General features: G+C 36.4%; 1 protein-coding gene across 4 annotated transcripts in view; it reads right to left on the minus strand.

Moving 5' to 3' along the window:
* RSF1 (remodeling and spacing factor 1) overlaps positions 1 to 26,483 on the minus strand; it is a 155,320-nt gene that overhangs the window by 97,168 nt on the left and 31,669 nt on the right. For 3 of the 4 annotated variants that reach the window (XM_060605526.2, XM_060605525.2, XM_060605528.3), the window contains exon 2: positions 15,086 to 15,177. In XM_060605526.2, coding sequence (XP_060461509.1) covers positions 15,086 to 15,177 — 92 coding nt within the window. Of the gene's footprint in view, positions 1 to 15,085; positions 15,178 to 16,107; positions 16,446 to 26,483 lie in introns of those variants that run through there. The other variant, XM_060605527.3, reaches the window with a different exon arrangement.

The following is a 26,483-nucleotide window of genomic DNA, read 5'->3' on the forward strand; positions in this document are numbered from 1 at the left end:
TCTGACTTGGGTAAGAAGGTGGGGGTATTGTGCTATTTAACTAAAGGTATTAGTCAGGGTAGTAAAGGTTATGCTGTAGTAACAAATAAGACCTAAAGCTTAACCATTTACAACAGCAGTTGGCAAACTATGGCCCACAAACTGAGTGCTTGTTTTTTGTAAAATAAGTTTTATCAGAACACAGCCAAATCCATTCATTGAGGAATTGTCTGTAGTCGTGACAGAGACTATAAGGAACAAAAGTCTACAATATCTAGTATCTGACCCTTTAAGAAACGGTGTGTCAATCACTCAGTTATAGCAACAAAATTTTATTTCTGGCCTACGTTTATGACTGGTTAGCAGTGGCTTTGTAACCTATCATCTTCACCCAAAAATGGGCAGCACTGACTTAGAAAAGTATAAGTTATCATAGCAAAGGGAATAGAGAACATGGAGAAAATCCACTGCTCTTAAAAATTCTGCTCAAAGTGTAACCTATCATGTTTCCTTGCATCTCACTGGCCAAAAACAAGTCACATAGCCATGCCTGAATTCACTGGCAGGGAGATGTATACTTCTCCCAAAGCGAAGGAAACCAAATCTTTTTTAGTTGCCATACAAAAATCTGCTCCTCCTGCCCCATTTTCCTGAATTTATGCCACTAAGTAAGGGTTGATACCCTCTAACTTCCTCTACAAATAGGTATGATCATGGGACTGTGCTCTTCCTAATAGAACAATAGGAGTGAAGTATACAAATTCTGCCTCACTTCTTGAAAGAAAATTGTTTGCCCTATACATTCTTACCCTTTCCTGCAGCTGAAACGCATTCTACAACAAAGAAAAAAACAAAATACCCTAGGGTGGAGCAATAAAATGTTAAGAACCTGGGGGCACCTGTGTGGCTCAGTCAGTTAAGCATCCAACTCTGATTTTGGCTCAGGTCATGATCTCACAGTTTCTAAGTTCAAGCCCCACATCGGGCTGACAGGTTGGGATTCTCCTGCCTTCTGCCCCTAACCCACTCACACTCTCTCTCTCTCAAATTGAATAAATAAGCATTAAAAAAAAGATTTTTAAAAAAATGTTAAGAACCTGGATCCCTGAATAACCTCATGGAATACAGTTGTCCCAGGGTAGACAAGTCAGATTATTGTAACAGATACAAATAAATTTAATGCTTATTTAAACAATTATATTTTGGAGTTTCTTTCTTACGGTAGTTTAGTCTCTAGTTAATATTGACTCATCAGCATTTTTTCAATGAAGATGTTCAATATGTAGTTGGTATACTGGCCTTCAAACTAAGATTCTAGATGAAAATATAAGTCATTAACATATGAGGTTTTAAAATCATAGGAATAAACAAGAATACCCAAGACGAACATATAAAATGAGACTAGAAGAAGGTCTAGAACAAACTTCTGTAGTATAAAAAACTTTTAAGAACTCAGACAAAAAAAAAAGATCTGGGAAAGGAGACTACTAGGAGTAAAAGGAAAAACTGGAAAGGAGTGTAGGAAAAAAACTAAAAGAAAACAGTGTTTCAAGGAAAGAACAATTAGAGAAATTAAAAAGATGTGGAATAAAAAGTAACACTTCAACTTAGCAATTAGAACATCATTCAAGCTTTTCACTGTAAAGAATTTTTATTGCAATGGAATGTTACAGAAAGAAGAAAAATTCCAAGGGACTGAGGAGTGAATGGGAAGTAAACAGAATAGCAAATAAAGAAAATTATTTCAAAAAATCTATCTATAAAACTGAGATAGACACCTTCTGGGTGGCCCATAATGATCATCATCTCCTTGTATTCATTGCCCCTATAGAATTCACTTCCCCTTGCTGCCCTCATCCCACAGCTTTGGATATAAGCCAAATCCAGTGACATTACTTTAAAACATGGCAAAAGTGAAAGTAGGTCATATCTAAGATTTGGTTACAAAAATATCATGACTTTATTTGTCTCAGCCCTTCTCTCTCACTCATTGGCTCTGTTGCCATGTGGGAAGCAGTCATATGGAGAAGTAATGCCCCCATGGAACTGCAATGTCATGAGTGGCCCTGTGGATAAGCCATGACAAAGAAATGAATCCTGACAATAGCAATGTAACTGAGATTAGAAGTGGATTCTTCTTCAGTTGAGCCTTCAGATGAGACTGCATATCAGGCTAACAGCTTGATAACAGCCTAATGAGAAACTCTGAGCCAGAGGCATCCAGCTCTAGGTCACCTTCAGATTCCTAACACAGAAAAATGACAAGAGAATACATGTATGATGTTCATTTTTAAAAGTTTTTATTTTAATTCCAGTTAAACATACAGTGTTATATTAATTTCAGGTGTACAACATAGAGATTCAACAATTCCATACATCACCTGGTGCTCATCACCAAAAGTACACTCCTTAATATCCACTACCTATTTAATCCCAACCCTCCACCAACCTCCCCTCGAGTAACTGTCAATTTGTTCTCTATACTGAAGAGTCTGTTACTTGGTCTCTCTCTCTCTCTTTTCTCCTTTGCTCATTTGTTTCTTGAATTCTACATATGAGTGAAATCATATGGTCTTTGTCTTTCTCTGATTTATTTCACTTAGCATTATAGTCTCTTGCTCCATCCATGTCACTGCAAATGGCAAGATTTCATTCTTTTTTATGGCTGAATAACATTCCATGGTGTGTGTGTGTGTGTGTGTGTGTGTGTGTGTGTGTGTGTGTGTATCTCCATCCATTCATCCATCGATGAACACTTGGGCTGCTCCCACATCTTGGCTATTGTAAATAATGCTGCTATAAACATAAGGGTGCATGCATCCCTTTCAATTAGTGTTTTTGTATTCTCTGGGTAAATACCCAAGGGAGTGGTTACTGAATCATAGGGTAGTTCTATTTTTTAACTTTCTGAGGAACCTATATACTGTTTTCCACGGCTGCTGCACCAGTTTACAAGAGCGTTATTTTTTCTTTACATGCTCACCAACACCTGTTGTTTCTCGAGCTGTTGATTTTAGCCATTCTGACAGGTATGAGGTGATATCTCATTGTAGGTCTGATTTGCATTTCTCTGATGATAAGTGATGAACATCTTTTCATGTGTCTCTTGGCCATCTGCATGTCTTCTTTGAAAAATGTCTAATCATGTCTATTGCCCATTTTTTAACAGGATTGTTTTTTTAGGTGTTGAGTTATATAAGTTCTTTATATATTTTAGACACCAACACTTTATCAGATATGTCATATATAAACATCTTCAAGAGTTCCATAGGTTGCCTTTTAGTTTTGTTGATTGTGTCATTCATTGTGTGTATTTTTAATACAGTAGCATAGTTTACTTTTGCTTTTGTTTCCCTTGCCTCAGGAGACATACCTAGAAAAAAAGTTGCTATGGCCCATGTCAAAGAGGTTACTGTGTTCTCTTCTAGGATTTTTATGATTTTGGATCTCACATTTAGGTATTTAATCCCTTTTGATTTTGTGTAAGGTATAAGAATGTGGGCCAGTTTCATTCTCTTGCATGTTGCTGTCCAGTTTACCCAACACCATTTGTTGAAGAGGCTGTCTTTTTCCCACTGGATAGTCTTTCCTGCTTTGTTAAAGATTAACTGACCATACAGTTGTTGGTTCATTTCTGGATTTTCTATTCTGTTTCACTGATTACTATAGCACTGTAATACAATTTTAAGTCCAGAATTATGATTCCTCCAGCTTTGCTTTTCTTTTTCAAGGTTGTATGGCTATATGGAATCTTCTGTGGTTTCATACAAATTTCAGACTTGTTTATTTTAGTTCTGTGAAAAATGCTGTTGGTGTTTTGACAGGGCTTACATTAAAGGTGTAGATTGCTGGGGCCCATGGGTGGCTCAGTCAGCTGAGTGTCCAACTCAATTTCAGCTCAGGTCATTATCCCAGAGTCACAGGATCAAGCCCTATGTTGTACTCCATGCTGAGCATGGAGACTGCTTAAGATTTTCTCTCCCTCTGCCTCTCTCTCCCACTCCCACTCGCTCTCTAAAAACAAAACAAAACAAAACAAAAGGTGTAGGTCGGGTATTATAGACATTTTAACAATATTTGTTCTTCCAATCCATAAGCATGCAATGTCTTTCTGCTTCTTTGTGTCATCTTCAATTTTTTTCCTCAGTGTTTTATAGTTTTCAGAGTACAGGTATTTAACCTCTTTGGTTACATTTATTCCTAGATATCTTACTATTTTGGGTGTAATTGTAAATGAGATTGTTTTCTTACTTTCTCTTTCTGCTGCTTCATTATTGGCATGTAGAAATGCAACAGACATCTCTGTACATTGATTTTGTATCCTGTGACTTTATGGAATTCATTGATCAGTTTTAGTAGGTTTCTGGTGGAGTCATTCAGGTTTTCTATATATAGTATCATGTCAGCTGCAGTTTAAAGTCTGACTTCTTCCTTGCCGAACTGGATGCCTTTTATTTCTTTTTGTTGTCTGATTGCTGTGGCTGGACTTCTAGTACTATGTTGGATAAAAGTGATGAGAGTGTACATCTTTGCCTTGTTCCTGACTTTAGGGGAAAAGCTCTCAGTTTTTCCCCATTGAAGATGATGTTAGTAGTGAATTTTTCATATGGCCTTTAGATGTTCCCTCCAACCCTACTTTAAGGGTTTTTATCATGAATTGATACTGTATTTTTCAAATACTTTTTCTGCTTCTATTGAAATGATCATATGGTTCTTATCGTTTCTCTTATTTTTTTTAATATGAAATTTATTGTCAAATTGGTTTCCATACAACACCCAGTGCTCATCCCAACAGGTGCCCTTCTAAATGCCCATCACACACTTTCCCCTCACTCCCACCCCCCCCCATCAACCCTCAGTTTATTCTCAGTTTTTAAGAGTCTCTTATGGTTTGCCTCCTTTCCTCTCTATAATTTTTTTTTTCCCTTTCCTCTCCCCCATGGTCTTCTATTAAGTTTCTCAGGATCCACATATGAATGAAAACATGTGGTATCTGTCTTTCTCCGTATGACTTATTTCTCGTTTCTCTTACTGATGTAATGTATCATGTTGATTGATTTGCAAATAGTGAACCAACCTGGCAACCCAGGAATAAATCCTACAAGATCATAGCGAATGATTTTTATAATGTATTGTTGAATTCAGTTAGCTAATACTTCATTGAGGATTTTTGCATCAGGGATATTGGCCTATAGTTCTCTCTATATACATACATATTTTTAGAAAGAGAGCGAGTGTAGGGGCACCTGGATGGTTCAGTTGGTTAAGCATCCAACTTCAGCTCAGGTCATGATCTCACGGTTCACGACTTTGAGCCCCACGTCAGGCTCTGTGCTGACAGCTCAGAGCCTGGAACCTGCTTTGTATTCTCTCCCCTTCTCTCTGCTCCTCCCCTGCACATGTGTGTGTGCTCTCTCTCTCTCTCTCAAAATAACATTTGAAAAAAGAAAAAAAGAGAGCAAGTAAGTGCAAGTGGGGTAGAGGGGCACACAGAGAGAGAATCTTAAGCAGGCTCTGTGCTCAGATGAACATTTAGCTTAGATGCGGGGCTTGATTCCACGACCCTGGGATCATGACCTGAGCTGAAATAGAGTCGGACAACTGACTGAACTGCCCAGGTGCCCATGTAGTTCTTTTTTTGTGTTGTCTCTATCTGGTTTTGGTATCAAAATAATGCTGACCTTATAGAATGAATATGGAAGTTTTCCTTCCTTTTCTGCTTTTTAGAATAGTTTGAGAAGAATACATATTAACTCTTCTTTAAATGTTTGGTATAATTTGCCTGTGAAGCCATCTAGTCGTAGATTTTGTTTGACAGGTTTTTTCCCCCCATATTTTAATTTATTTTTGAGAAAGAGAGAGCATGAGCGGGGGAGGGGCAGAGAGAGGCGGGCACAAAGGATCTGAAGTGGGCTCTGTGCTGACAGCAGTAAGCCTCACGTGCAGGACCTGAACTCAGGAACCATGAGATCATGACCTGAGCTAAAGTTGGACACTCAACCAAATGAGCCACCCAGGTGCCCTTGTTGGGGTTTTTTTGGATTACTGAACCAATTTCATTGCTGGCAATCAGTCTGTTCAAATTTCTGTTTCTTTCTGTTTCTGTTTTGGTAGTTTATAAGTTTCTAGGAACATACCCATTTCTTCTAGGTTGTTCAGTTGGCTGGCATATAGTTTTTCCTAATGTTCTTTTATAATCATTTGTATTTCTGTGGTGTCGATTATTATTTCTCTTCTTTCTTGATAAATCTGGCTACAGGTTTATCAATCATTGATTTTTTCAAAGAACCAGCTCCTGGTTTCATTAATCTGTTCTATTGGTTTTTTTTTAGCTTCTATATCATTTATTTCTGCTCTAATCTTTATTATTTCCTTCCTTCTGCTGTTTTTAGGTTTTGTTAGTTCTTTTTCTAGCTCCTTTTGGTGTAAGGTTGTTTGATATTTTTCTTACTTCTTGACATAGGCCTGTAGTGCTATATCTTTCCCTCTTAGAATTGCTTGTGCTGCATCCTAAAGGTTTTTTTTTTTTTTTAAGTTTTGTGTGTTCGTTTTCATTTGTCTCATGTATGTTTTTACTTTTTCTATTATCGCCTGGTTGATCTATTCATTGTTTAGTAGCATGGTATTTAATCTCCATTGTATTTGTGATCTTTCCAGTGGTTGATATCTAGTTACATAGCGTTGTGGTCAGAAAAGATGCCTGGTATGACTTCTTCTATTTGTTGAGAGTCTGGGCTAATACATGGTCTATTCTGAAGAATGCTCCAGGCACACTTGAAAAGAATGTTTTAGGATAGAATGTTCTCAATATTTCTGTTAAATCCATCTGCTCCAGTGTGTCACTCAAAGGCACTCTTTCTTTGATGTTCTGTTTGGACATCAACACACACAACACAATTGACATCATCTGTTAATACTGACACACAACACATCTGTCAATTGATGCAGCAGAATGTTAAAGTATCACTGTATTACTATCGATTAGTAATCAATTTGTATCTGTTATTAACATTTTTATATATTTGGGTGCTGCTATGCTGGGTGCGTAAATATTTACAACTGTTAGATCTTGTTGGATTGTCCCTTTATTATTATACACTGTCTTTCTTTATGTCTTGTTACAGTCTTTGTTTTAAAGTGTGTTTTGTCTTGGGGAACCTGGGTGGCTCAGTCAGTTAAGCATCTGACTCTTGATTTTGGCTCAGGTCATGATCTCATGGTTTGGTTTGTGAGATCAAGCCCCGGTCAGACCCTGTGCTGACAGCATGGAGCCTGCTTGGGATTCACTCATTTATTCTCTCTGCCCCTTCCCCACTCACATGCGCACTCACTCTCTGTCAAAATCAACAAACAAACAAACAAAAAGTCCCTTTTGTCTGATATAAGTACACCCACTCTGGCTTTCTTTTGAAAACCATTTGCATGATAGATGTTTGTCCATTCCCGCACTTTCAATCTGTAAGCGTCTTCTGGTGTAAACTGAGTCTCTTATTGGCAGCACACAGATGGGTCTTCTTTTTTTATCCATCCTGTCACTCTACATCTTTTTATTGCAGCATTTAGTTCACTTACATTCAAAGTAATTATTGATACGTATTTATTGGCATTTTATTACCTGTTTTGTGTGTGTTTCTGAAGATTTTTTCTGATACTCTCTCGTCTTTTTTTCACGTTTTGCTAAGTTTCTTTAATGATATATTTGGTTTTCTCTTTTTTTCTTTGCAGGTTTATTAGTAGTTTTTGATATTCAGATTCTACATAACCTCTTCTGCATATAGCAGTCTATACTAAGTTGATGGTCATTTAAGTTTGAACCCATTCTTTTCTCCTCACCTCCCTAGATTTTACATATATGTAAAATTATATTTTATATCCTGTTTTTGTGAGTTCTTGGTTTTTTATAGAAATCAGATCCACCTATTGTTTCTTCAAATTTTCTGCCCTCTTTTCATCCTCTTTTGGGACTCCTATAATGATTTTCATTACATTTGATGGAGTCACTGAATTCCCTAAGTCTATTATCATTTTGTGTAGTTCTTTTCTCTCTCTTGTGTTCAGTTTAATTACTTTGTCTTCCAGGTCACTAATTCTTTCTGCTGCTTCTTTCCTTCTGTTCATTCCATCAAACATGTTTCTGATTTCATTTATTGATCCCTTTATCTGAGCTATGTTATTCTTTATCTCTGTGTTAAGGTTCTCACTCTTTTCTCAAATCCAGTGAGTATCTTTGTGATCGCTGCTTTAAATTCTCCATCAGGCATGTTACTTATACCTGTTTCACTTAGATCTCTGGCCAAAGCCTTGTCCTGTTCTTTCATTGGGGATAAATTTCTCTGTCTCCTCATTTTGTTTGCCTCTCTGTGTCTGCTTCCATGTTAAGAAAGTCAGCTATGTCTTTTGATCTTGAAAGTATTTACTTCGGGGCGCCTGGGTGGCTCAGTTGGTTGAGTGGCCGACTTCGGCTCAGGTCATGATCTCACGGTCCGTGAGTTCGAGCCCCGCGTCAGGCTCTGTGCTGACGGCTCAGAGCTAGAGGCTGTTTCAGATTCTGTGTCTCCCTCTCTCTGACCCTCCCCTGTTCATGCTCTGTCTCTCTCTGTCTCAAAAATAAATAAACATTAAAAAAAAAAAAAAAAAAAAAAAAAAGAAAGTATTTACTTCATGAAGAAGAGGTCCCAGAGTACCCTGCCATGCTGTGTTTCCTATTCATCAAAACCTGGCACTTCAGGGGTATATTTTATCTGTATTGCTTACTAACTGATATTATGGTGTTCCATTTTGTTAAACACTTGATGAAATTTTGATTTCCAACAAAAGCAGGACCTGAGATGAGCTTAAACAGTTTATTTGGAAAGTATTCTAAGGAAGGCCTCAAAAAGTAGACATACAAATTCAAACAATCACAGAACGTCCTTCATATTGGTGACCAGCCACAGTATCAATCTGAAATAGTACTCTGCTTCTTTCTTTGGTGTCTCCTTATTCTCCATGTACCGGGGCCAGTTTCAGACTTCACCTGGAAAACTCAAGGCTGCAAACCAAGAGGCATCAGGGAGAATGTAGTTTGGGATGTGCTGAGCATTAGGGACAGCTCAGAGAATGGCAGACTTGATATTCACTGTTTTCACTAGCTACATTTTGAGGTTATTTGTCATCAAACAGCAGATAACTAATACAAAGGGGGAAAAGGGAGGATGGGTAAAAACTAAAGGGGAACAAAGAATTAAGGAAGAGTTTATTCTTTTTTTTTTTTAATTTTTTAAATGTTTTTATTTTATTTTTGAGAGAGACAAAGACAGAGACAGAGCACGAGTGGGGGAGGGGCAGAGAGAGGGAGACACAGAATCCAAAGCAGGCTCCAGGCTGTGAACTGTCAGCACAGAGCCTGACGCGGGGCTCAAGCTCACAAACTGAGATTATGACCTGAGCTGAAGTTGAACGCTTAACCAAATAAGACACCCTGGTGCCCCAGAGTTTATTGTTCTTTAAAAAAATTGTAGAGATTGTAGCTTTCAAAAAGGATAAGGGGGAAAAACATATATCTGTACTTAAGGTGCGTGTATGTGTGTGTTGTGTATAAACTTTATTTATAGGCAACAAAAGGCTTAAAAATCAGAAAAAAGGAAAAATATTTTTAAAAAGGACAGTAAATATGAATATGAAATTAGCAAATCTCACTAAATATTTAAGTAGATAAATTATCTACTTTTTTAATTTGAAGGATTTATCTACTTTTTTTTAATTTGAAGGACTTTTTATACACATCCACACACACACACACACATCCACACACACACATATATTATGTAAGGTCATAAAATAAGTCTCAACAAAATTAACTGGATCAAAATCATAGAAAGTATGTTCTACATGTTATAAAATTAGAAACCAGTAATAGAAAAAAAATTGGTGAAATTTACAAGTATGTGGAAATTAAACTACAACTAAATAACCAATGGGTCAAAGAAGAAATCACAAGAGAAATGAGAAGATACTTTGAGATGAAAGTAAACTAAATATACCAATTTATGGAATGGAGCTAAAGCAAGAAGTAAAGATGGAATATAATAGCTGAAAATGCCTATGTTAAAAAAAGAGGAAGATCTCAAATCAATAACCTAAATTTCCACCGTATTACTAGAAAAGAATCCCAACTAAACCCAAGGCAAATAAAAGGAAAGAAAAAAATAGAAAAATAGGGAAATTCTACAAAACTGTTAAGTTGGTTCTTAAAAGATCAACAAAATTGGTAAATCTATAGCTACACTGACCGGGGGTGGGGGTGGGGTGGGGGGAGAACACTCACAATCAGTAAAATAAGGAAAGAGGGAATATTACTACCAACTCTACATAAATAAAAAAGATCTCAAGTGGATACTATCAACAATCTAATGCCAATAAGCTAGGTAAAATGAACAATTTCCTAGAGACACAAACTACTGAAATTGACTCAATACCTATAGGGAATACCTATAGGGGCACCTAGGTGGCTCAGTTGGTTGAGCTTCCAACTTCGGCTCAGGTTGTGATCTCACAGTTGGTGAGTTCGAGCCCTGAATTGGACCCTGTGCTGACAGCTCAAAGCCTATAGCCTGTTTTGGATTCTGTGTCTCCCTCTCTCTCTGTGCCCCTTCCCCACTTGCACTCTCTCAAAAATAAATAAATGCTAAAAAAAAAAAAAAAAAAAAAAAGAATTAACATTTGATGAACACTTACAAAAAATAAGAGGAAGTAACTTCTCAACTAATTCTATGAAGCCACAGACATCTCAATAAAACACATCATCATCCCTATGAATACAGAAACAAAAATCCTCAACAGTAAATTAACAAACCAAATCTAGCAACATATAAAAAGGATTATGAACCACGATGAAGTGAGACTGTAGGATTGCACAGTCCCAACATATGAAAATTAATCAATGCAATATACCATGTTAATAAAGGGAAAAACCACATGGTTATCTCAGTAGATGCAGAAAAAACATCTGACAAAATCTAACACCTTTCATGATAAAAAATATTCAACATACCAGGAAGAGACCTTTTTTAGTCTGATAAAGAACCTCTATGAAAAACACATATACCTGGGGTGCCTGGGTGGCTCAGTCGGTTAAGTGCCCGACTCTTGGTTTTGGTTCAGGCCATGATTTCACAGTTCATGAGTTCAAGCCCTGCATCGGGCTCTGCACTGACAATGTGAAGCCTGGTTGGGATTGTCTCTCTCCCTCTCTTTCCACCCCTCCCCTGCTTGCTCTCTGTCTCTCTCAAAAATAAATACACTTAAAAAAAACCACACATATCTAATATCATATTAAATCTTAAAAGACTGAAAAATTTCCCCCAAGGATCAGGAACAAAGGATGTCTGCTCTCACCATTTCTATACCAGGGGTTATACCAGGTATACCAGGGGTTCTGGTTTTCTTACGCAAGAAAAAGAAATAAAGTATGTCCAGATTGGAAAGGAGGAAGTAAAACTATCTGGATTTGGAGATGATATCATCTCATATATAGAAAGTCTTAAAAATCTACAATAAAACTATTTGAGCTAATAGTTTGACAAAGAAGCAAGACACAAGATTAATATACAAAAATTAGTGTATTTCCACACATTAGCAATGAGCGATCCGAAGATGAAGTTAAGAAAAAAAATTACATTTATAACAACATCAAACCAAGAAAATACTAAAGAACTGAACAAATAAGTATAAAACTGGACTCAGAAAACTATGAAACGTTTTTGAAAGGAATTAAAGACCTAAATATTTTGAAAGACATCCTGATCCATGGATCAGAAGACTTATTTTTGTTAACCTAATATTCCCCAAATTTACCTACAGATTATATCTAATCCTATATAAATCATAGCTGGCATTTTTGCAGAAATTAACAAGCTGATCCTCAAACTCATTAAGAAAATGCAAGGAAAGCAGAACAGCCCAAACAATCTTGAAAAAGAACCAACTCAAAACCTATTACAAAGCTTTAATAATCAAGACAGCATAAATGATGACATAGAAGTCAACAGAATATCAACTTCAGAAATAGACCCTTCTATTTATGTTGAATTGACTTTTTACAAGAATGTCAAGGCAATCAAATATGGGAAAGAATGGTCTTTTCAACAAACAGTAATGGAATAACTAACTGGATATCCACACTCAAAAGGATGTGGTTGGACCCCTATCTTATATACAAAAATTAACTTAAAAGAGATCATAGATCTAAACACAAAAGCTAAAAGTACAGAACTGTTAGAACAAATTAGAGGATTACATCTTTATGATCTTAGTTTGGGCAATAGTTTCTTAGATATGACACCAAAGCACTAGCCACAAAAGAAAAAACTGTATTGGACTTCATCAAAATTAAAACCTTCATGCATCGAAGAACATTACACAGAAAGTAAAAGAAAAAACACCAAATGGGAGAAAATGTATGCAAACCATGTATCTGGTAAGGGTCTAGCATGCAGGATATATAAAGAGCTCTTAAAACTCAAGAACAAAAACACGAACAACCAACTAAACAAAGAAGGATAGGAGGAGGCATTTTTCCACATTTTCTCAAAGCTATACAATGGCCCACAAGTATATGGAAGGAACACTCAACATAATTTAGTCATAAGGAAAATGTAAATCAAAACCATGGGAACCCCCACTAGGATGCTTAAAATCAATCAATCAATCAATCAATCATAAGTGTTAATGAGGAAGGATGTAGAAAAACTGGAACCCTCATAAATTGCTAGAGAAATTGTAAAATGGTGCAGCTTTGGAAAACAGTCTGGCAGTTAAGTAGTCGAAACAGAATTACCATATGACCCAGCAATTCCACTCTAGATATAAGAAATGAAATCACATGTCTACTCACAGCAGCACTTTTCATAATAGCCGAAAGATGGAAACAAGCCTAATATCATAAACTGATAAGTAGATAAATAAAAAGTGGTATATCCATACGAAGGAACATTATTCAGGCATAGAAAGGAACAAAGCGCTGATTCATCCTTTAACAGGGATGAAACTTGAAAACATTATGCTAAGTGAAAGAAACCAGACACAAAAGGCCACATATTGTATGATTCTATTTATATGAAATGTCCAGAATAGGCAAATTCATAGAATCAGAAAACAGATTAGTTTATAAGGACAAGAGGAAAGGAGAGTAATTATTAATGAGTATGGGGTTCCTTTTTGAGGTGATAAAAATGTTCTGATTTAGACAGTGATGATAGTTGCACAACCTTGTGAATATACTAAAAAACACTGAATTGCATACTTTCAAAGGGCAAATTTTATGTTATGTGAATATATCTCGATTTTTTAAAAAATGAGCTAGAACCTGTAGTTTTCACCATAGAACTAAAGGGGTTTATAAAATCATCTCATTTCTCACATTTTATGAAGAAACAGACAACGGTGCAAAGTAGATTATCCATGGTTCTAAAGTTTAACAAGAGATGGGAACAGTATACAAGATATTTCTACCTAAATTCTCAGAACATGTAAACAAATAAACCCACTTTAATAACAAACCCACATTTATTTACAAGGGACTATACCCTTTAAGATATTATATAAAAATCAATGCCCTGAAATTCCAGCATCTCTTTTAAAGCTCCAAAACTTGATTCTTAACCATTAGTAAATATTTTATTAAAGGCAAAACAGCGATTTCACTGGTATTTTCTAAAGCACTTTTTTAAAAAAACGTTTATTTATTTTTGAGAGACAGAGAGAGACCGAGTATGAGGTGGGGAGGGGCAGAGAGAGAGGGAGACCCAGAATCCAAAGCAAGCTCCGGGCTCCGAGGTGTCAACACAGAGCCCAATGTGGGGCTCGAACCCACGAACTGTGAGATCATGGCCTGAGCTGAAGTTGAATGCTTAACCGAGCCACCCAGGCACCCCTAAAGCACTTTGAATAGTTAAAAATTTGCTCAGTTATCATTCACAGTTTTAATATATTTTGGAGATTTCATTCAACATTAGTTTGGGGTCTGTATCTCCTCTCTTGAAATGTGGCCAGAATTGTGGCTGCTTTCAACCAACAGAAAAGGAGCCAGTGAACCGATTAAAATTGTTATGTCACTTAATTTGGAATGATGTGTTATACACCAATAAATGGAAAAGCACATGTGATTTTTATAATAATGTAACAAGCAACTCTTATACCCTGATGATTCCTCTTTTCACAGTGCTCTGAAGTCATATATATACCTCCCCCAAAAAGAAAGCAGGTATGAAAATACATGGGTAAACATGTATTTTTTTAAAAGACAAGAAAATCATACAGTTTTCAAAATACCAAAAAATATAACCTAATATTCTGTTATGTTATAGAATTAAAAATATTCCCAAAAGATATCATGGAGGTAGGTACATTTATCAGCTTGGGCTTCCAAAAATTGTGTAGGTCTCAAAGTTTGGATACAATTTCAGACCATTTTTCCTGAATGGTTTATCGTAAAGCATTCTGATTTCCCAGGTTGTTTTCACTAAAGGATAGCTTTGGCCTTATTGGTAACTGGTAATCTCCTATACTGATTTAAAGGTGTTATGACATCTTACCATTTAAGTAACAGACAAATTCTGTGTCAATGCATACAGTGTGATCTCAAGGAAAAATGACAACTTTCTTTGCCTTATTTATGTCTTACTTGATTTATCTGGATGATTTTAAGGATTAAATGAGAGAAGACATGAAAAGTCCTAGGCACGGTGTTAGGCACAAAAGGGACATAACACCTCTGAAACCCAAATTTAGGACTAAACACTATGGCTTAGTAGTTGCAGAAAAGAATCACATACTGATAGTAATTGTATGGATTTCTAAGTCATATTTTGCAACTTTTAGTAGACCATTTTAAAAGTTCAGCATATTACGAAACACATCAATTTATGCTACAGTAATATTTCAGTAACAGAGAAGGCACATTTTTTGAGAGGGGAGGGAGAGAGAAGCAGAGAGGGAGGAAGAGAATCTTAAGCAGGCTCCATGCCAGCATGCCAGCGAGATCATGACCTGAACTGCAATCAAGAGTCGGATGCTTAACCAACTGAGCCACCCAGGTGCCCCAGAGAAGGTAATTTTTAATATTTACCTTGATCAAATATTTTTCCCATCTGTCTGCCGTAACAGATTTGCCAATCTTCCTCATCAACTTCAAATGGAGCTCCACCAATTCTTTTGGTACTTAAAAGAAAGAAAAAATACTGTTAGCTCACAAAATAAAACATTTATAAACATTTAAGATAAAAAAAGAACTTTCCCCTTCTCTGAATACTTTTTCAAAATAGAGGATGTTGACTTTAACTATCTTTTAGACCTGTGAATCAGAAAAGACTAAACTAGGGCAAGAAATAACTGAAAACCACTCTTTTAAAGATGAGCAGGAATATTCACATTTTCTTTCAAAGCATTATCAAGTAAGAATGAACTCGAATGTAAACTGTGGATTTTTGAGTGATAATGATAGGTCAAAGTAGGTTCATTAATTATAACAAATGTACTTCTGTGGTGCCAGGAGATATGGATAGTGGAGGTCGTATGTTGAGAAAGAGTGTATATGTGAACTCTCTTTGTGCTTTGTGCTCTTTGAACTTTGTGCTCTATTTTTCTGTGAATCTAAAACTGCTCTAAAAAATAAAGCCAATTAAAAAAAAAATATCATCAAGTAAAAGCCCTTAACCATACAACCACAATTTCTACTAGTGTTTGTTTCTCATAACACGTATTTGTATACTTTACTGACATTACAGACCAAGACACAGATTCATAAAATTAGAAAAGAATCAAGGAATATAAATTCCAAGTTGGATATGGATATGGATATCTCAGAAACAGTCCAATGGCTTTCAACCTATTTCACAAAACTATTCTTTCAATCTATACCTTCTCTATGGGCTAAAGTCCTCTACATCATCCCTCTGGATCTTCACTTGACAATTTTCAGGACAGAACACTGACTTATCTTCCAAAGTTCTAGTTATTAGAAAGTTAGCCTTATACAAAGTCAAAATCTGCCTTTCTACACCTAGTTCTTACTCTTATTCTCTAGTTTCAAAGACAATATTTTCAACTCCTCTTCAGCTAGAACCTTCAAATATTTGAAGACTATTTTACCTTCCCTCAGGTTTTCTCTTCTAACTGTAAACAGCCAGAGTTCCTCCATATATCCCTTGGGTATGACGTGATTATGTTGTTTAATTATATCTGTTAGACGGAAGGGAAATAAAAGGACACACATACACAGCCATCAAATTTGGCATTTTCCAAATACCACTAGTAACCTAAGAGAAACAGGAGGTATACTCTCTAAAACGTTTCCATAATCAAATACATTAGAAAAATACTGGATTGGGGTGCCTAGGTGGCTCAGTCGGTTAAGTGTCCAACTCTCGGTTTTGGCTCAGGTCATGATCTCATGGTTCGTGGATTCAAGCCTTGCGTTGGGCTCTGTGCTGACAGCGTGGAGCCTGCTTTGGATTACCTCCCTCCCTCTCTCCCTCTCTCCAAATAAATAAACTTAAAAAATTTTAAAAAAAGAAGAAGAAAGAAAGAAAAGAAAAATACTGGATCAAAACAAAGGTCTTATTTTTTGTTTTAAGTGCAGGACTTCTTGACAACTTTATTGATGGATCTTGTGTGCACGTGAATATCCAAGGATATAATCTTCAACATTCACCTAATATATCTCACCATGGAATTTTGTGTGAAACATACATACAACACTAGCTTATCTTAGGATACAAGTGCTCTTAAGAACAGGTTGGGAAATGATGGACTAATTTTCAGTCATTCTTTTAGACTCTTCATTCTCCACTAAGCTAATTTTAACTTGAAACAACTCTGCAGTATAAAAACATTGACCCATTCAATAAATTTCTGTGGGACCACTATTACTAAACAAGAAAAAATATCCTTAGTGGGCCTACTCATGTGAGTCTTTTTAGGGCATTAGACAGTGGATCATGGGTTGGAGGTGGGGTGGTGGCAGTGGAAAGAAGCATAGGATGGGTGGTTACAGACAAGTAGACTATTACTCTAAGTCTAAACCTGAACTTGGGATTGAGGGTGAGGCAGAGAAAAGGGGAGAAAGGACGTTACTTACAGGAGTAACAGCAGATGCAAAAGACTGAAAAAGAAGTGATCATGGAACTGGAGGGATGGAAAAAGGACATGATCATAAAGAGCTTTGTAAGTCCAGGCTAAGAAATTTACATTTAAAAATTTAGACAAGAGAGTGCTCTCTCTGCATTTTAGAAAGCAAGTGAATTGCAGGAAAACAGACTGCTTTTATTTCCTTGCTTGTTTTGGGAGGTGGATGCAAGGCAGAGATAACATGTAAATTCCAGAAAATATCAACCCAGAAAGATGGGAGTAACGTGAACATAGGTAGAGATAGTACAGACAGAATTAGGCAGATCTGAGAAATATTTAGGAAACAAATAATACAACTTAGTGATTGACTGCTTGTGCAAAGCTATAGAGAGAGTCAAGAAAACCTGAGGCACTGGCTTGGGTAAGTGAGTAGACTCCAATGACAACACAGTAGGAAGAAAAAGACAAGGGCTCAATTGTCAGCTTAATATAAGGTGATCATGATTTTTCTGGTGAAGGTCTTTAAACACTGAATCTCAAATTCCTCATCTGTAAAGGGCTACATTAGCTATTTTACAGTTTTAAAGCTGTAAAATACATAAAGCTAAAACACCTTTATTTTTATTTGTCATGACACTTGTGGAACCAAAGTCTGTTTCAATTTCTCCTCGTCTGCTTTCCCAAACACAACAGTCATGATGATTCAGCCTTTAGATATCTCAACCCTGTGCCCTATTTCCCCCACTTTCTCTAGGATATTACTGTACCTTCTCACTTCAAAAAAATAACTATGATAGTCTCTTATAACCAGTCTTCCAAAAATACTGTTTTCATAACACTTCCCATTCATCGACATCTTTTCTGGCTCCTAAATACCTATATTAAACTCATCCGGATTTCTTACTCCAGCCTCAGAGTCTTAAAGTCAGTCTCACCCTAACTTTTCAATCACTCTCTCTCACTTTTACACTGAAATCCTTCATTCAAATCAAAACAGGATTCTGGCCTGTTCACTAAGCATACCCAGTCCACTACCTATCTGGGCTCTATTCAAGCCTTCTAGTTTACTGTTTTCTCCCACTTGAATTGCATTTATCTTTCTATGTCTTATCAATAAAAGGCCCAAAGTCTCTGTGATAGCCTTTTAATGATTCCAGCAACATGTTTATCCTTGGAATGTCCAAAGTATTCATTCTGCCTATATCACTTCCTTAGCAGCTGGCTAAAAGCTTTGCATCAGTGTTTAATACATGTCTTTCATTATCATAAAGATACATGAAATCACACACACAAAAATTGATATAATTAGTACTACTATATTTCTAAAAATCTAAAAGGACAGAAATAAATGTATGCAAAAAAAAAGGATTTCATCCCACTTGGCAACTGTAGACATTATTGATTTAGGCATACAGAAATAAATTATATATATATATATATACACACATATATATACACACATATATATACACACATATATATACACATATATATATACACACATATATATACACACATATATATACACACATATATATATATACACATATATATATATATATATATATAAAGAAATAAATTACATAGTACTTGATTTGCTTATTAGGCCATTGGCTCTTGCACAGCACTGTCCAACAGAAATATAAGATGAGTCACATAATTTCAAATTTTCTAGTAGTTCATTCATAAAAATAAGTCAAAATTAATTTTAATAATATATTTCATTTAATACTACAATCCGAATGTTATTTCAATATATACTCAAGATTTAAAATACCAGGTATTTAAAATTTTTTTTCACTTAATATTTTTATTTATTTTTTTAAATTGTGAAGGTGGTCCGGCTTTAGCTAAGGTTATGATCTCATGGTTCATGAGTTCAAGTCCCACATGGGGCTTGCTGCTGCAATGCAAAGCCCACTTCGGATCCTCTGTCCCCAACCCCCTCGCCAGCCCCGCCATTTCTTCCCCTTCCCCCATGCTCTGTCACTCTCAAAAATAAATATTAAAATAAATATATAAAGAGTGATATAACTGACACATAACATTATATCAGTTTTTTTATTTTTTAATGTTTATTTATTTTTAAAAGAGACAGAGAGGGAGAGGGACACACGGAGCATGAGTAGGGGAGGGACAGAGAGAGAAAGGGAGACACAGAAACTAAAGCAGGCTCCAGGCTCTGAGCTGTCAGTGCAGGGCCCGACGCAGGGCTCGAATCCACAAACCATGAGATCATGACCTGGGCTGAAGATGGGTGCTCAACTGACCCAGCCACCCAGGAGCTCCATATTAGTTTCATTTGTACAACATAGTGGTTCAGTATTTGTATACCTTGTAAAATGATCACAGTAAATCTAGTTAACATCTATTACCTAACATGACTGCAAAAAAATTTTGTAAGGAGAATGTTTAAGATTTATTCTCAGCAACTTTCAAACATGCAATACGGTATTACTAACTGTAGTCACCATGCTGTACATTATATTCCCATGATTTATTTATTTTATACCTGGAAGTCTGTACCTTTAGACCCCCCCTTCACTCAATTTACATCTTATTTTTTGTACTAAGTATTAAAAACATATTGTACATTTTACACTTATAGCACATCTCAGTTCACACTAGCCATATTCAAGTGCTCAAGAGCCATTTATGTCTAGTGGCTACTACAGTGGATCATACAGAGCTAGTATATTTAAAACTAAAATGTATAACCCACAATTTACTTATAACTTACTTACATTTTTGAGATAATTGACAAATTAATTTCAGATATACAACTTAATTCAATATTTGTATATATTACAAAATGATCACCACAGTAAATCTAGTTAACAACTAATTTGTTTATATTTTTTGTTTCAAATAGAACTGACAAGCTGGTGATCTTTACGGACATTAGTGGCTCTTAATATTTTGTCAATTGATAAGAAACAGGCAAAAACTTCAACAGTAAAATTATAATCAACATCGTGGTTAAATTGAAAATATTAAAATTCCCATACTCTGTATTCTCTAAACATGCTGTCTATTCAAGAGACCATTCTATGATGAACAGAAATAGTCTATTTCTTTCCTTTCCAATAGGAAATAGTCCTTTCCAATACAGAGTCATCTATATGGCTTGATATGTGGCTAATAAAACTGAGGTACTAAACTTTAATTTTAGGTGCTAACTTTTAGGTACTAAATTTAGGTACTAACTTTAATTTTAGGTACTAATTTTAGGTACTAACTTTTAATTTTTTAAATAAAATTTAAATATCCACGTGTAGCAAGTAGCTATGATTTTGGACAGTGAAGCTGTAAATTATCAATTATATTTTTAAAACACATGATCGTTTTCTAAAACACACAGTGACAATCTGTAAATTCACTTATTTATCACCTGGAACATTTTCTAAATAGTCTCATTTCCCAAGCATCAAGATAATTATTAACTTCCTTCTCTAAATGTATCTATTAACCAACTTCACGTCATTCTGAAAAATATAGGTTTTGTCACAGCTGAACCTTTCACTAGATAGATATGATACATAACCTTTAACTGACCCATTTCTTTCATAAGGCCTCAGGAGGTAAAAGACTGTGAAGCAGAAGAAAAGGTCAGGGTTGTGCGAATTCAGGAAGGCCCTGCCAAGATGATGCAGGCATGAAGCAGCAGAAAGTGGTAGAATCCCAGACTGCATTACTGATCCAATCACCCAAAGATGTTCTATATTTGGACATTTTTCTCTTTTTTAACATTATTTTTTAATGTTTATTGCTGAGAGACAAAGAGACAGAAGGTGAGTGGAGGAGAGGCAGAGAGAGACAGGGAGGGAAAGAGAGAAAGGCGGAGAGAGAGAGAGACAGAATACAGGCTGTCTCCAGGTTCCAAGCTGTCAGCACAGAGGCTGACGCAGGCTCGAACCCATGAACCATGAGATCATGACCTGAGTCGAATGCTCAGTCAGACGCTCAACCGAATGAGCCACCCAGGCGCCCCTATATTTGGACATTTTTCTAAGCATCTTTCCAGCACCAAGCCTTAAGAATGCTACTGCTTCTGCAGGCCCAGTCTTACTACTTATAATTTTGCTTTCTAAATGGTCAAAATTCACAGCAACTCATAGTAACTACATGATAGAATTCTTCTCATTTCTCAATAAAGTTTTACTTAAACTTCTATGCTTTTTTTTTTTTTTTTTTTTAGTTTATTTTTAGAGAGAGCACACGAGTGCATGCAGAAGCAGGGAAGGGGCAGAGAGAGAATCCCAAGCAGGCTCCACACTGTCAGCACAGCCTGACGCAGCACTAGATCCCATGAACCATGAAATCATGACCTGAGCAGAAATCAAGAGTTGGACACTGCCTGCCTGAGCCACCCAGACACCCCTAAACTTCCTCTATGTTTGTAAGCAAAGATACACTTACAGTCCCAAAATAGTTGATTTCATATAGGTTACTGATCAAAGAACATTGATTTCAGATATGATGATTAAAAGATAACCTAACAATAAACTTTTATGTATTGCCCAGTTTTTTCCAAACTCTGTTGAGGGAGCACAGATTAGCAAATTCATTAGCAATAATGAGACGATTCCCACAGACCACTTGATCCTTGAAATAACTATTATGCATTTATATACCTTATCTTCAAATAATTCATTTAATCAATCATCCTAAAATTTTGTGAAAAGCAGAGGAACAGTTCAGACAATGAACTGTAATTTAGGCCACTCTCCGAAAAGCCACAGTTCAGAGATGCCAAGTAAGAATAATAAAAATCACTAAGCTCAGCTTATTACCACAGTGGAAAAAAATAAATCCAAGAAGACCTAGTATGCAGGCAGATAAACCAAGGGGTATCTGCTGCTCCACTTTAGGTTTGTTTCATTTAGAATCATACTGCTGTTCTCCTACAGGTAGAGAAACCAAACATGATTCAGATTATTTAAGAACCCAAACTGTGAAAATGTCTCCGCTACAAAGAAAGTAATCAGGGGTGCCTGGGTGGCTCAGTCGGTCGAGCGTCCAACTTCAGCTCAGGTCATGATCTCACACTCCGTGAGTTCGAGCCCTGCACTGGGCTCTGTGCTGACAGCTCAGAGCCTGGAGCTTGCTTCAGATTCTGCACCTCCCCGTCTCTCTGCCCCTCCCCTGCTCATGCTCTGTCTCTCTCTGTCTCAAAAATAAATAAAAACATTAAAAAAATTAAAAAAAAAAAAAAAAAGAAAGAAAGTAATCAGTGTACTGGAAGTAATCAGCATGGTTGGAGGTTGTGATAACCAGCAATTCAGCACTCCTTCCCAAAGGAGAAGGTAGATATTTCTTATGGAGAGGAAAGGCCTCTTTCTGGGTAAAATGATGTGAGCCACACTCACATTAGTCGGTCTTTAAGGGGCTTCCTTTTCCTTACACGTAAGGAACAATGTCCTGGCAGAGGGAATCTGAGATACTGGAGACCATGGCTTCCAGTACCATATGCCTTCACCTCTAATCAGATGATTTTATTTCCCTTCTCTCTTTTCTCTCTGCTTAATTAATAATCACAGAGGACTTGAAGGGTGGAGAGAATAGGAGCGAAAGACCCTAAACAAATTTGAAAAGAAATAGTAATGTGACAGTATTTAAGGGAGAGGAGGACCTTTCCCCCAACAAACTCCAACAGTGAAAAATTCAAAGACTAGTACACCCTTCGCCTAGACGCATCAATTGCTAACATTTTAGGGAAACATTTTATAAACGGTAAAACCGTTAATAAAGATGAGACCTTGAAGAAGCAGCCAACCAAGCCAAGGTAGAGAAGAGAATGCTAGCCACAAGGAAATGCCTATACAGAAGTTCTGAGGCAGCCAAAAGCTTCTAGTGTGGCTGGTGAAGAAGTAAGCAGGAGTCAAATCCTATAAAGCCTTGGGTGCCATGGAAAGAGTTGAGATTTTATTGTAAGTGTTATAAGAACTTGAGAGAGAAATTTAGGAAAGATTCACGATCCAAGTTTTTAAAAGATCATTCTGTGTCTAGGATCTGCTTCAAAATAATCTAGGCAGCTGGCGGGGGCGGGGGGGGGGGGGGAGTAGATGGAGTTACAGATGAAACAAAATCATAACATCGTACCAAAGTGGGGGGGGGGGTGATGGGTACATGGAAGTTCATTATACAACTTTCTACTTTTGTATCTTTCACATTTTCCATAATTTAAAAAGGTAAAGGAGATGTGGAGGTCACTTTGGTTGCTCTGCGAGGAATGAATGAGAGGGAAGCAAATACTACTAATTAGGAGGCTACTGCCACACTTTAGCAAGAGATGATGATGGCCCAGGATAAGGCTGTAGCAGCATAGATGCAGAGAAGTGCCCTCAAGGAAAAGTGCAAAATGTAGAAAGTTTCTAACAAGCACCTTCACCAATCTTGATCAGGAAGTACCTACTATATACTTGTCTTCAATGTGATCCCAATTAATTTGTTCATTTTTAAATTAAAACAAAAAAATTTTCTAACGTTTATTCATTTTTTGAGACACAGAACGAGACAGAGGGTGAGTGGGGAAGGGACAGAGAGAGGGAGACACAGAATCTGAAGCAAGCTCCAGGCTCTGAACTGACAGCACAGAGCCCAGTGCGGGGCTCGAACTCACAGACTGCGAGATCATGACCTGAGCCGAGTCAGACACCCAACCGACTGAGCCACCCAGGCACCCCATAATTAATTTGTTCATTTTTAAAAGCAGAAACCACTTTTTATTTAATCATACTAAGTCAGAAAAGGAACACATACACACATTTAATAAATCAAATAAATTTATTTGTATCATGTCTTATTTCTGATACTCTTCATCATTTCAAATGTCCATGTTTCACTTAAAAGCCTATACTTAATATTTCAACTAATACTTAAAAGTTCTTTTATGTATGTATTATGAAAAGCATTAGACACAGTCAGGAGAAAGAGGTGCAAACTTCAATTTCCTTGTCCATATAAAGTTGATCTAAAGTCCTCCAGCTGTATTGTTTAATGCCTATGTCCAGGTATTGAGGCAGGTATTAATTGCCTAATAATAACACAACAGTCAATCATGGGATCTTAGAATTTTTGAACTGAAAGCAATGATCTAATTCACACTATCTAATAGACTAGAAAATTTAGTTAACAAAGATATGATGTGAATTGCCTACCAACAAGCAGAGGCCAGGCAAGAGCCCAAACCTTCCAAGCCCAGTGCTCTAATGTTTCTTAAAGTATTAAATGAATAGAGAAACAGTTCAGAAGACCTAACCTACGAATCAAGCCACCCCTTCTGCACAGCTCCATTTAAATCCATTTAAAGTATACAAATCAATGGGTTTTCTTTTATTACATAATTAACTTTTTAAATTGTGGTACAATACAAATAACATAAAATTAACATTTTAACCATTTTTAAGTGTACACCTCAGTGGCATTAACTAGACTCACAACACAGTGCCACCACCACTATTTTCCAATCCATCTTACAGGTAAAATTTTAAAATAGTCACTCCACTTCCAAATTGCTTTCTGGAAACTTATAACTATAAAAACAAAATCCACAATAGTATATGTTCTCAGTGAGAGTAATATTAATATCATATAGTCTTAATTATCGTTAAGTCTCACTTTGTAATTATCTACCATCTATCTCTTCTTCCTCCTCTCTCCCATCCTCAGATGTAAGCTCCATGAAGACAAGGGCCAGATCCAACTGCCTTTTTCATCATTGTATTCTCAGTACCAAGCACAGTTCCTGATTCACTCAAGGACTTGATGAACTGGAACAGAGGCAAGAAAATAAAGGAGAAGGAAAACAACAGGGAGAACAGTTCTGCTGCTGCTAGAGAAAAAGAGAGTTGCTACAGGTGTCAAAGAGAAATTATGTGAACTAACAGTAGGCAGGAAAGTGATGAGGAGGTGGATAAAAAAGATGGCAAAAGTGGCTTTGGGTTCACTGTGTGAGCCATCAGGCGATATCACCAATTCAAGACAACTTATTTGCAGTTTATGTTTATCCCTTTCTCTCCCTTTTGAGGGGAGAAATGGAAGAGGTGAATGCTCCCATGGGAATCTGTATATAGGAGCAAATAATGAAGTCTGTGTGTTTAAATAAATACCTATATAAGGGCACCTGACTGGCTCAATCGGTAAACTGATCCCTGGAGTTGTGAGTTCGAGCACCACATTGGGTGCAGAGATTACTTAAAAAAAAAAAAAAGAAAAGAAAAGAAAAGAAAAGAAAAGAAAAGAAAAGAAAAGGCCTCCATTTCTTTGTGAAATGTATAGTCTATTCCTTGCTAACAAGTGACCAGTTTACACTTTTCCTTCAATCAACATTCATTTAACAAACAGAGATAGCTAGATGAGTAACATACTATGTCATCTTAGTGTCTTGAAATCTTGGCATTAGACACAGACAAGAAATGGGTAAGACTGTAATCTCTATAGTTATTTCAATGAACAAGAAAATGCATATCAAAACACTATTATAAACCCTAAAACAATACAAACCAAAGTTACTGTTATTCACCACCAGATGGTGATCATGTCTTATTAAAAGCAAAACAATGACACCTTATTGGGGGGCCAGCCAGCTGACTGCTAAAAATGATTATTAAGTAAACCAGGGTATCTGAATAAAATGTTGGTGATTTTTAAGTAAATGCAATTAAAACATCAGCAAAACAAGAGTAATAAAAAATTAGATTCTGCCTGAAGACTTCTAAAGGAACTGATTTGTTCATGTGCACATTTGATAACTCTACAATATAAGGGGAAAAAAACAGTGCATGTGTTTCTTGTTGTCTTTTACTAGTTATTTAACTACTCACATGACCTGGAACTTCTTTAACTTCAGATAGAGATATTTCTATTTAGCAAAATGGTACCACTGAACATTTTAGAAGAAAACAAAACCAAATCAAGGTGTTCAATGTCACTAATTGTCAGGGAAATGGAAATCAAAACCACAATGAGATATCACCTCACACCTGTCAGAATGACCAAAATCAAAAACACAAAAAATAACAAGTATTGTTGAGGATGTGGAGAAAAAGGAACCCTCATACACTGTTGGTGGGAATCCAAACTAGTGTAGCCACTGTGGAAAATAGGATGGAGGTGTCTCGAAAATTAAAAATAGCATTACCATATGATACAGTAATTCCACTACTGGGTATTTACACAAAGAAAACAAAACAAAACAAAAAAACCCACCTAATTTGAAAAGATACATGTACCCTTATGTTTACTGCAGCATTATTTACAATAGCCAGAAATGGGAGCAGCCCAGGTGTCCATCCATAGATGAATGGATAAAGATGTGGTACATATGCAATGGAATATTAGCCATAAAAGGACCAAATCTTGCCATTTGCAAGAACGTGGCTGGACCTAGAGGGTAT

Source organism: Panthera onca, chromosome D1 (genome assembly GCF_046562875.1).
Source record: "Panthera onca isolate mPanOnc1 chromosome D1, mPanOnc1 haplotype 2, whole genome shotgun sequence".
NCBI classification, from domain to species: Eukaryota; Metazoa; Chordata; class Mammalia; order Carnivora; family Felidae; genus Panthera; species Panthera onca.